At 33.0% G+C, this 11,722-nt stretch overlaps 1 protein-coding gene across 2 annotated transcripts; it reads left to right on the top strand.

Annotated features, from left to right (window-relative positions):
- Positions 1-5,491: 5,491 nt before the first annotated feature.
- LOC116120779 (ankyrin repeat-containing protein At5g02620-like) lies at positions 5,492-10,066 on the top strand. Of its 2 annotated transcripts, none has more exons than XM_031406748.1 (6): positions 5,492-5,635; positions 6,957-7,127; positions 7,224-7,709; positions 8,054-8,200; positions 8,703-9,133; positions 9,292-10,066. In XM_031406748.1, exons 2-6 carry the CDS (start codon positions 6,965-6,967, stop codon positions 9,898-9,900), a joined length of 1,836 nt encoding a protein of 611 aa, XP_031262608.1. In that variant the 5' UTR covers positions 5,492-5,635; positions 6,957-6,964; the 3' UTR covers positions 9,901-10,066. The 2 variants fall into 2 exon arrangements, with proteins under 2 accessions (XP_031262608.1, XP_031262609.1); XM_031406749.1 differs by having other exon boundaries at positions 5,492-5,638.
- Positions 10,067-11,722: the final 1,656 nt, after the last annotated feature.

Genomic DNA, 11,722 nt, shown 5'->3' with positions numbered 1-11,722 from the left:
TTTATGAGACTAATGAACCAAGTGTTTTAAGCATATGTTGTCTAGTTTGTGGTCATGTATTTCGACAAAATTCTGGTCTGTAGTAATAATCTAGATCATCACCTAGAGCATCTAAGGAAAGTTTTTAAAATTTTGCAAAAGAAAAGGCCATTCAAAAACCGGAAGAAGTGTCAATTCTGCTTTCCCGAGGTGATTTTCTAGGGTATGTGGTTTTCATAGAGGGAATTAGAATGGATGAAGCCAAGGTCAAAGCGATCTTGAGTTGGCCAATTTTGAAGAGCATCCACAATGTCAGAAGCTTTCATGGGTTGACTTCCTTTTATAGATGAATTATTCAAAACTTCAATATGATCGTCGACCAATCACTAAATGTCTAAAGGGTGGAAAATTTGAGTGGATCGAGGAAGTTGAGGGTGCATTTTAGCTTTTAAAGAAAAGGGTAATAGAGTAACTAGTGATCACATTGTTAGACTTCGAGGAGGTGTTTAAAGTACATTGTGACACCTCTAGAGTAGGAATAGGGGAATACTGAGTTAGAAGACTTGATCGATTGCATTTTCAACGAGAAGTTAAACAAAGCTCAGAGAAAGTACTTGGCCTATGATAAAGAGTTCTAAGCAATCGTGAGAAGTTTGGAACATGGAGGCACTATTTATACTTCGAGTTCGTGCTAAATTATAATCATGAATCATTAAAGTACATCAACGGACAACACGAGCTCAAGTCAAGGCATGTGAAGTGAGTGGAATTTTTGTAAGCTTTACGTTTGTTATCAAGCATCAATCTGAAGTGACGAATAAGGGACATGTACTGCTTGTGACCATGGATGTCTGGGTCAAAGGGTTTGAGGAGTTTCAAGGACTATACCACAATGACCCTTATTTTGAAAGAATTTGTGAAAGATGTCAAGAGCGACCATATCAACAGTTCTTGTTGCAGAAAGGTTATCACTTTAAGGGAAACAAACTCTACATCCTTGACTACTTGTTGAGAGAATCAATCATTGAACAGACTTATGGTGGAGATTTAGTTGGTCACTTTGGGATGGATAAGACAATGGCCATGATCAGTGAACACTTCTTTTGGCCTCGCATTGAGAGAGATGTGATGGGGTATGTCGAGCGATGTCAGACATGCCAATTAGCAAAGACCCAAAGTGCCAACAACGGACTATATACTCCTTTACTAGTTTTTATGGCACCATGAGAAGATCTAAGTCTAGACTTTGTGTTGGGTTTGCCGAGGACTCAAAAGAACAAGGATTCAACCATGGTAGTGGTTGACTACTTTTCCAAGATGGCACACTTCATTTCAAGTAATAACCTTTGATGTCTCACAGATCGCAAGATTATACTTGGAAGAGGTTGTGCTTTTCCATGGGGTTTGAAGATCACTCACCTCAGATTGTGACAAGAAATTTGTGAGTCACTTTTTGAGAATGATGTGGCAAAAGATGTGAACAAAGTTCCACTTTAGTTTGGCTTATCACCACATACCGATGGATAGATAGAGGTTGTTAATCAAAGCCTGTGAAATCTACTAAGAAGTTTAATTGGTGACAATCCGCGACAATGGGACCTAGTGCTACCAGAATCTAAGTTTGCATACAACATATCACCCAACTGCACCACGGGAAAAAGTCCATTTGAGATCATTAATGGGACGAACCCATTTACACTGCTCGACTTAGTACCATTGTCGATTCTACATCACTATAGCTCCATAGAGAGGAACAAGTCAAGATGACCAAGGATTTGCATGCCCAAGTAAAGAAATAGATTGCGAAACAGAATGAAATCTACAAACAGAGGGCATATAGTCATCGTAAAAGAGTAGTGTTCCAACTTGAAGACCTAGTTTTGATCCATCTAAGGAAGGAAAGGTTTCCAACATAGAGATTCAGTAATCTGCAACTACGAGCTGACGGACCCTTCAAAGCACTCAAGAAAATCAATGATAATGCCTACAAGATATTTGAGCTACCAAGTGACTATGAAGTCTTGGGTACCTTCAATGTGTCTAATTTATCGCCTTACTTTGAGGATGTAATGCCTCACTTGAGGTATGTAGCTAATTTACGTTGCATTGCTTGAATCTTTATTGTTTTGCTCTTAATTGAGTTGTTATATTGTTAATATTGTTTGGTTGGTCCTTCGTTGAATGGATATTGTGAGTTGGTTGAGTGGTTGCCCTAAAATTTGTAAAGACTTGGCGAATTTTTGTTTTACAGACTTCGTTGAGGCGAAGAAGAAGCTTCGCTGCGGTGATGAAGTCCTGCAACCTACGGTGTAGGTTCTGTAAGTTTTTGCCAGGGCGAAGAAAGATTCTTCGCCGCGGCGAAGGGCTTGACAAAATGAGTATTGAGTTTCTAGAGAATTCTTCCTTTGGGGCACAATGACCATTCTACCCCTAATTAGCAGGAAAAGTGGGGAGTGAAATGCAAAGAAATTACATGGAAAATAGTTTAAATGAGGGTGCATTTGCAAAGAATTCAAAGGACAAAAGTGAAATTCCTAAGAAAGAGTAAAGGTAAAATGGGAATGAATGAAGATAATTTGAGCTAAAAAGGGGTTAAGTTTAGTAAACCCTTCATTCATTCTTCTTCCACCGCTCTTCCATTCTCCATTTCCTCTTAATTCTTCATTCAAGCTTTCAAGGATTTTTAAGGGTTTTTAGTTGGATCTTGGTAGAGAATTAATCTAAGGCATCCTAAGGTAAGGATTCTTGCTTTAGATGTGAAGTTTTGCATATATTTGTATATTGAAGTCTTATGGTTTTATTGTTTAAACTTGTAAAGAAGGGACAAGTTACTAAGGAAAAGAGAAGTGTTTGTGGAATCACACCCTCACAAGGTAAGTAAATCCCAGTCCAAGTTGATATTTGAGAAATCCTTTGAGTAGAGATTTATTTATGCATGATATATGTTATGTTATTGAGAACTTGGGTTGAGATGAGTAGTTATTTTGTGGTTGTTAAATACACTTCAATTGAGAAGTGTGATGTGTGATGAGAATGTAGTTTGTGATGAAATTGGAGGAGATTGAGAAATCTCTTTGGAAATGTTATGTTATGGCAAGAATTATAGCTTGGTGAGGGAGTTTTCTCCCATTTTGGATGGTTCAAGAGAGGGATAGACTTATAAATAAAGTGGAGTGTAGGTATGCACACTAGTTGTTTGATGAAATGCCTAAAAGAAGTATGAGCATGAGTTGTGAACTTTAATTTTTGCAACATTGCATATTGGCATTTCTTAAGTGCATGAATGAACATGAACAATCCATATACATTAATTGTGCATTTGAGAAGTAGTTTGTGACTAACCTACTCTAAGCATTAAGCTACACTATGACTACTAGTTTGAGAAAAAGTAGAGAACTGTGTAAATGAACTACTAAGAGTAGAGAGAATGAGAAGAGCACTAAGAACGGATTGGTGCTTTGTGATCTCCACCCGAAAGTCACGAAGAGTAGGATGGTGCTGTGTGAACTCCACCCAGCCGTGCCTTTGATAAGATGAGGTCGTGACATATAGCAGTAGTTAAGTAAAGAGAGTTGTGTGAAATATGAGACTTGTAAGGAAAGAATTAGAGAGAGTTACGGGGACAGTCGAGTAGAGGATTTACTTACTGAGTATTATTTCGTGCTCATCCTGTTATTTTTCTTTCTGGTTGTAGGATCTAGGTGAGAACGCGGTTGGATGGGTGTCAGCAAGCGAATAGCAATAGCTACACTGTCCACTGTTTTAATACCATTTTGTAAATGATACTCTGTTTTGTATAAATAATGGTTATATGTAATAAAAGAAAATTTTGGGCCCATTTACTTTTGCTACTATGCATATATTCTACTTGATATATTTCTACAAGTATCCTCGTATAAAGCAATCATTACTGAGGAAAACATCGAAGAAAAAGCAGAAGAGGATGACATCAATTCGAGGTTCAATCTTTTTCAAGGGAAGGCCAATGATGCACGAGCATCACGACAGGTCATTGACAATAACCTAGAAGCAAAGTGAGTTGGATAAGACCGCAGAGCGAGTTGGATAAGATCGCAAAGCAAGCTTGAACGAGGAGAGGTCATGTGTTGTCAACTAGGAGTTACAGACTAAGCTAATAGGGACTTAGGGAATAATTGTAAATACTTCACTTTTGCTTTAATGTTCAAGAAAACGACACACATACGTAGGAGAATTAAAGTATGCACACTTGTCACTTGGGTTGTCAAAATTGGGACAAGTGTAAGAATTCTATTAGATTCTTTTAAGGTTTTGTGTACCAATATGAAATATTATTGTTAAGTAGAGTTTGGTGGTTATTACGAAGTAAAATTTGAAACTTAAAAATAGTTGAATAATTTATGATAGGATTTTGAAAATAAGGAAATAAATATGTATTTTGATTTGAAATACAAATAGAATAGAGAAACAAACACGTATTTTAGTTATTTGGAGTAGTATTTTTGAAATATTATTATTTTTTATACATCAAATATTAAATTTGACTTAAAGTGTCGATTATTATAATTATATTTTCTTTTCTTGATCTCATTAACTTGGTATTTAAATCTATACTTTCGTTTAAAAATATTAAAGAAAAAATAAACTTAAATGATATTGAATTTAAATCCTTAACTTAAAATCAAGAAAACAACCTAAAAAGAGAGGTCTTCGTCGACAACAACCGTGGGATGTCAATGAAAGTATGCGTCGACCAAGCCGTGTGGAAAGCTAAATGAGAAATTATTCGGTGTTTGGATAACTTTACCACTTTAGAATTTGGAGGGACCTAGCGAAATGATGATATCCAATATTTGTTCTTTCGTAATTCTAACGCTATACAATAAAAAATTCATCCTCTTGCTTTGAACTCTTTACAATTCATCAATTTCATATTTGTTTTGGAAATTTTATTTGAAACTTTAAAAGTTATCATTAATTATTTTTTTACTCTTTCAGTGAAGCTCCATAGAGAGGAGAAAATTTTATTAATTTAAACCAAAAAAAAAAAAGGAAGATTTTTTTATAAACGTTGACAGAATCAGGAGAAATTTATTAATTTAAGAAAAAAGGAAGAAGAAGAAGAAGAAGAAAACTGATAGACATAGGATGTAATTAGCGTGATGCCTCGTGAGGAAACAAAGTACATAATAGAAATGCAAATGAATGAAACAAAAAAGTGTTTTTTTTTGTTTTTTTTTTTTTTTTATGGATAGAAATAAAATTACTTTTAAATTACTTTCCGATATATTGAACAGCAAAGTGACACCTTGCATAATGTATATGCAGTTAAGCCATTTAGACCATATTGTTTTTTTTTTTTTTTTTTTTTTTTAATGGATAAGGAATAAAATTACTTTATAAATTAATAAAGTATATAATCAGTCATCATAAAAGTTAAAGGAAGCCTTTCTTGATGTTAGTAAAGTATAATAAATCTTATGCCCATCTGTTTTTTTTTCCTTAATTTATTTTCTATTGACGAAGACTGAGCTAAACATGCAGCCCTATATATAAACACTGAAAGCATTTCTTCTCAGACCACTCTAGTCTTCTGGAGTTCAACATTGGTGACCAAGATTTATTGAGAATTTGAAATCTTTCTGCAATCAACCCGATTCGGTGCATCTTTCATCAGGTTGTTGTTTTCTTTTTCCTCTCTTCCAAGCTAAAGTTTTCTTTGCCTTAGGTTTTGTATGGCTTGCTTGCTTTAGTTCAAGTTTCTGTTTTCTAGTTATGTGTTTCTGGGAATAATTTCAGTCGCCTCATCGATCCAGAAGGACAAGGGCATATCCTGACCTAAGTCTATAAATTATACGGTCAAGATATGTTACAACCAAAACGAAGTTTTTTGATTGATTGGTGTTATATATGAATCACAGTTGTTTATGAGTTTGTTTTTGTTTTAATGATGCATAGTTATTAATGGAGGAAGATGATACCTGACTTAAAAACATTCTTCAAAAGCATTCTCTTTGTGATTTATTGTTGAAAAACTCTGTTGCTTGGTTTTATGAGGATTCGTACGTGGCTTTTGCGTCTGCCACGGACGGTTTACCAATTTTTGCCTTTGTGGTTTTGGTTAATGCTTACGTTGGGTTTTTAAACTGCTCTTTATTTTTAACAAAATAATAATAATAATAATAATAATAATTAATTAATGATCCTTGAATGATTTTTATTAGTCCAAAAATCTTTTAAAATTCACGTAAAACTCATGTACGAGAGGATTTTGATCTAACTAAAATAGCCTAAAATTAATATATGTATTAGAACAAAAAAATTTATAAATAAATATTTAATTAAATAAAAATCCTGCGATGGTATGATCAATCTGTTTGTGTCGATCTACTGGCCACTAACGGCAAAAAATTCTATTTGACGACTGATAACATAATACTGTGGTATATAGACTGGCTCTTGGTAAAGTTTGGTTACCTCCACCAACAGTCGTCCCATGAATCTATAGGCTCTTTTTTATTTATGAAATCACTATATCAAATTTTTATTTAAAAAACTTATTTTGAAACATATTTTAGTAATTATAAAAATAACTTATTTAATAAAAATGTTTATTTTTTTTAACTTTACATGCAACATTAGCAAAGTAATTTAAATATATATAACAAAGAGAAAAAAAAATTACCAACCAGACTGTCTGTTTTGTTTTAAAATACTTAATATAAAAATTATAACAATTTTAAACTAGACCAGTAAGCCTACATCTTATGGTAGATATGATTGAGGCCGGTGAGCCATCATCGATCTCCATCTCAATCAATCAATTACAAATTGTATGATCAAGTGTCAGTGTTTGAATATTTACAAACTCGTACAATTAAATCTTTTGTTGCTGTTAATAAAATCAAACACTATTATAGAAGTGTGTGGCTTTTAGAACACTATATTATTTGCATGGAATCTTTTGATTTTGATTTAGTAAATTGGCATGTATGCAGAAGAATTCATGGCCGAAAGAGATGTGAATTCAATCCATGATCCTGAAATACAAGAATCACATTCAATAAATATCGAAATGGCTGTTGATCCAATAAATAGTGCTCCCCAAGTGCCAAATGATCAGGCCCAGAATGGTACTTCAACTGAATCAACTCAAGAGACGTCTTCTAGTGAGCTCCCTCTCTTTAATTTCAAGCTAATGACATTTTTTATTATTGATTCAATCTGATGACAATTTATTTTCGTTATTTTAACTTATTACTCAGGTGAAAATGGAAAGGTTTATGCCCCAGAAAGAGTGGTTCTTTATAGGGCCGCATTAAAAGGTGACTGGGCAACTGCCGAAGGTTTGTTAGGACAAGATCGATCACTGTTGCGTGGCGAGATCGCAAAGAATGGCGAAACTGTTCTTCATATTGCAGCAGGAGCAAAACAAATTGGATTTGTAGAGAAGTTGCTAGAATGGATAGAACCTCAATACCTTACTCTGAAAGACAGAAATGAAAACTCGGCCTTTTGTTTTGCAGTGGCAGCTGGAGCAATCGAAATTGCTAAAATTATGTTGAAAAAGAATGAAGAACTGTTGGTAACTCGAGGGGGGCAAGATATGACTCCAATCTATCTAGCTGCGATATTTGGTTACAGGGACATGGCATCATATTTATATAGGACAGTTCAAGAAATGGAAGTTATTTTGGCCGTGGAGGACAAAGCTTCTCTTTTTTTTGCTTGTTTGTATACAGCATTATACGGTAAGAGTACCTTCAATTTAATTCTGTTCTTTCGTTATCATTTGTTATTGGAATGAATAATTTTACCCATATATATTATATCTCATATAAAAAATTCCATCTTAAATGTAAGTGTGTGTGTATATATATATATATATATATATATATATATATATATGCAAATAATAAAATACTTAAGTGTGTGTGTATATATATATATATGCAAATAATAAAATACCGCGGTAAGTGATATAATATAATGTCACATTGGATAACACATCAAAAAAGACATATAATATTGCTTTCATAGCTGCATGAAGCGTGTTTTTTACACTGTTGTGCTTAGAATTTGGTGAATTTCTCAGATCTCGCAAAGGACTTGCTAATTGATCGTCCAGATTTAGCTATGGTACGTGACGAAAATCAAGATACGGCCTTGCAGATTTTGGCACGACAGCCTTCGTCATTTGCTGGCAGAAAAGGAGGACTATTGAAGAGGCTAATCAGCTCATGTTAGTTTCTCCATATATGGTTGTTTAGTGTAGTTATCTATTTAATGATTATACTCAACTTCTATAAAATTGACCTAAAAAAACAAGTGATTTTACATATTGCATAAGTTAAAATTCTATATATTGTCCTTCTCTTTGAACATTTAAGAAAAAAAACAAAATTTTTGAGTATCCTAATATAAAAAAGTTTGGTTGAAATTCCATCTATTTACCTCAATTACTCAGTGGTGCAAAAGACTGATATACTTTAAAAAAAACATGGGTTTCCACACCTAAAAAAAAAAAAATATTTTAAAACTAAAAAAATTAGAGATAGCTGATTGAACATTATTCTTTTGGATGTCTTGCTTGATATGATCAAACGTGGTATGGAAAAGCATTTTTTTTTTTCCAGTAGTCATCACTAAGTTAACTAAGGATTAAACCATTTAGTAGTAATTTTGGTTATTCTTATCATTATCACAATTGTTATTTAGCAAGGATTTATTATGTTCATTGTCAGTCCCAGGAGTGAAGAATAATCACAAAACGGATTCGGCATCAACTAAAGCTCCTGAATTAGCGGAACGTCTTTTGGACATATTATCAGAAAAAGGTGAATTGGAGGACCCAAACCTAAACTTCATGTTCGATGCAGCTAAATTGGGAAACTTCAAGTTCTTGAACATGTTCATTAGCCGTTATCCAAATTTGGTTGACAAACTTGATGAAAATAAATATAGCATATTTCACATTGCGGTTATACACCGTCATGCTGATATATTCAGACTAATATTTGGGATACTAGACTTGAACAGAGAGGTAATGACCGCCTTAGTAGACAAAGATAAGAACAATATATTGCATTTAGTTGCGAAACTTCCACATCCAAGTCGACTCAGTATCGTATCAGGTGCAGCTCTACAAATGCAACGAGAGTTATTATGGTTTAAGGTAATTCATTTTTTTAACCTCTACAACTTGAATTGAGAATGTCTTAATTTCATTTTTGGAGCTACTAATTATCTTTCAATTATAGTTCAAAGTATTATCTGATCTAAAATATTACGAAACATAACATTTTAATGCTTCATCTTAATGTTTATATACAGGAGATTGAGAAGGTGGTGAAACCTTCTTATAGAAAAAAGAAAAATTCAAGCGGCAAAACACCTCAAGAATTGTTTACGGAGGAGCATAAAGGGTTGTTGAGAGCTGGAGAATCGTGGATGAAGAACACAGCTACCTCATGTATGCTTGTTGCAACAATCGTCACCTCTGTAATTTTTGCAGCGGCATTTAGTGTACCTGGTGGCTATGAGGACAAGACAGGAATACCTAATCTTTTGAAAGATAATTTATTTCACGTTTTTTCCATATCAAATGCAATAGCATTGTCCTCCTCTATCATCTCAGCTTTGATGTTTTTGTCGATCCTTATCTCGCGTTATACAGAAGACGATTTTCGTAAGTCATTACCACTTAAATTGATTGGTGGACTCTTATCTCTCTATGTCTCCTTAGTAACCATGATGATAGCTTTCATCACATCCTTCTTGCTAGCTTATCATGACAGATTAAATTTCGCCACCATAACCACTATAGTAATGTCTGTGGCAGCCACTCTTTTTGTCCTGTTACAATATCCCCTTTTGAGAGACACATTTTATTCAACATACAATTCGAGGTTTCTGTTCAAGTCAAGTACTGCTATGCTTTAATTAGCCAGAATAATAGAAGTTAGTGGTACTGTAGCATCTAAATTGATGTTAAATAAGCTTTTCAATTAAATTATGTACTTCAGTCTTCAATGACTATGAACTGGTGTTTTGTGAATCTTTCTCTATCATTTTCTGAAATTATATCTAGTTTTTCATAATTTATGTATATATTAATTTTCTGATGCAGATATCTTGAAATTTCTTACATACGAATTAAGTAATTGACTTAACGAAAACAAAAACAACAAAATATTTCTTAACCTTTACTCTACACATTAATAATTTCAAGACATTTTTGTGCAAGAGTTGAATACATGCTCTCTCAAATGTTGACCATCTTCTATTTTTCCACTTCCGGTGATGCATCCTTTTGGGAAGAAAGTTTTTGAGTTTTTATTTTCCACCTAGTCTCCAATTTCTGGCTATCTCAAGAAGCTATTCGGCCATTTATTTATTTTTCTTGTTGATCACTATCTGTTGAAGTGCTTAAATTTAGATACAATCTTTAAACTAGAAGAGAAATTATTTATTTCTTAACAGTATATGAAATTTACTTATACGTACCATATTCATATTCCTCTTACTTACTCACAATTTCCTGGTATTCTAGTATATTTCTGTTTATTATTATTGAAGATTCAAAGATCATAAATGGGTTCTTAGAGTAGAAATTATTGGATGCAATGTGTTTGGTTTTAGATAAAATTGAGAGAAAACATAGAGAATGCTCTGAAAATTAGATTGATTGTATTGCTAGAATGATTTTTGGATCCCAAATTACAAGGCATTCCTTCTATATAACCTTGTGAACTTGGAGAGAAAATACCAAAATTTATTTTTGTATTTATTAGACAAGCTCATAATTTGTGCTGTTCTCTCTTTTATTTAGTCCACTCTTTACCTCATTAACAAACTTTTTTCTCTTATGATATGAGCTTAACCTTCAACTATTTTTAATAGCGCAACCCCACCGGAGAGATACTTATTGACGACTAAACAGTGTTGTATTGAGTACTCAAAGAAATATATATATAATATATTAATATATATATATATATATATAATATATATATATATATATTATTATATATATATATATTAATAATATATATATAATAATATATATTATTTTAATAAGTTGTTAAGTAAATTATTGATTAAAATTAATTATTTTTCAAGAAGACAATATTTTAAAGTAAATTTCATATATATTAAATTTGATATTCACAAATCTTTACTTTTTATCTATTATGAGAAATTGTTGTTTTTATGGGATGTAAAACTTCTGAAGGCAGAGCAGGAAATTTCTGGAAACAGATCAAAACTGCGAAAAAAAAAAAAAAAAATTTCAGAAGTTGTTAACCTTTTTTATTTATTAAGTAAAAAACAATTGTTTTACAAAAGTTTTTGAAGTACATTAAAAGTCTAGGTTGGCTGTCCTTGTGAACCTAATCTCAACCACTCAGTCAAATAACAAACAAACACAATCGGAGCTAAACTGAGCCGTTCGATCAGTCCATTCTAGCTCCAGTAACTTTGAATAAGAAACAAAAAACCTTGCTCTCTGATCTTCACGAAGCTTTGTTAAAACTGTAATGCTTGTAATTGAAACGTTGCTGTCTTATGAGACTAAAATGACGGACTCGAACATACTTGAGCTTCCGTTAGTTTTCTTTTCCTTCGCTTACTCACAGCACTTGAAGCCATAAGCCGTTAGTCTTATTTAACTTGTTTGTTCTCCCTCAAGCAAAGCAAAAAGTAGACCTGCTACAGCTAGCAAATAGAATCCACTTTTAAGTAACGTTTCTTTTCTGTTTAGTTG

This window comes from Pistacia vera, unplaced genomic scaffold (genome assembly GCF_008641045.1).
Source record: "Pistacia vera cultivar Batoury unplaced genomic scaffold, PisVer_v2 Contig945, whole genome shotgun sequence".
Lineage (NCBI taxonomy): Eukaryota > Viridiplantae > Streptophyta > Magnoliopsida > Sapindales > Anacardiaceae > Pistacia > Pistacia vera.
Note: the sequence above shows the minus strand (reverse complement) of the source record. Positions and strands in the feature narration are given on the sequence as shown.

Excerpts from the sequence above, each read along its gene's own strand:
- LOC116120779 (XM_031406748.1), top strand. The coding sequence starts at position 6,965 with ATGGCCGAAAGAGATGTGAATTCAATCCATGATCCTGAAATACAAGAA. Across the intron at positions 7,128-7,223 it reads AACTCAAGAGACGTCTTCTA|GTGAAAATGGAAAGGTTTAT; the intron begins GTGAGCTCCCTC and ends CTTATTACTCAG. Across the intron at positions 7,710-8,053 it reads TTTGTATACAGCATTATACG|ATCTCGCAAAGGACTTGCTA; the intron begins GTAAGAGTACCT and ends TGAATTTCTCAG.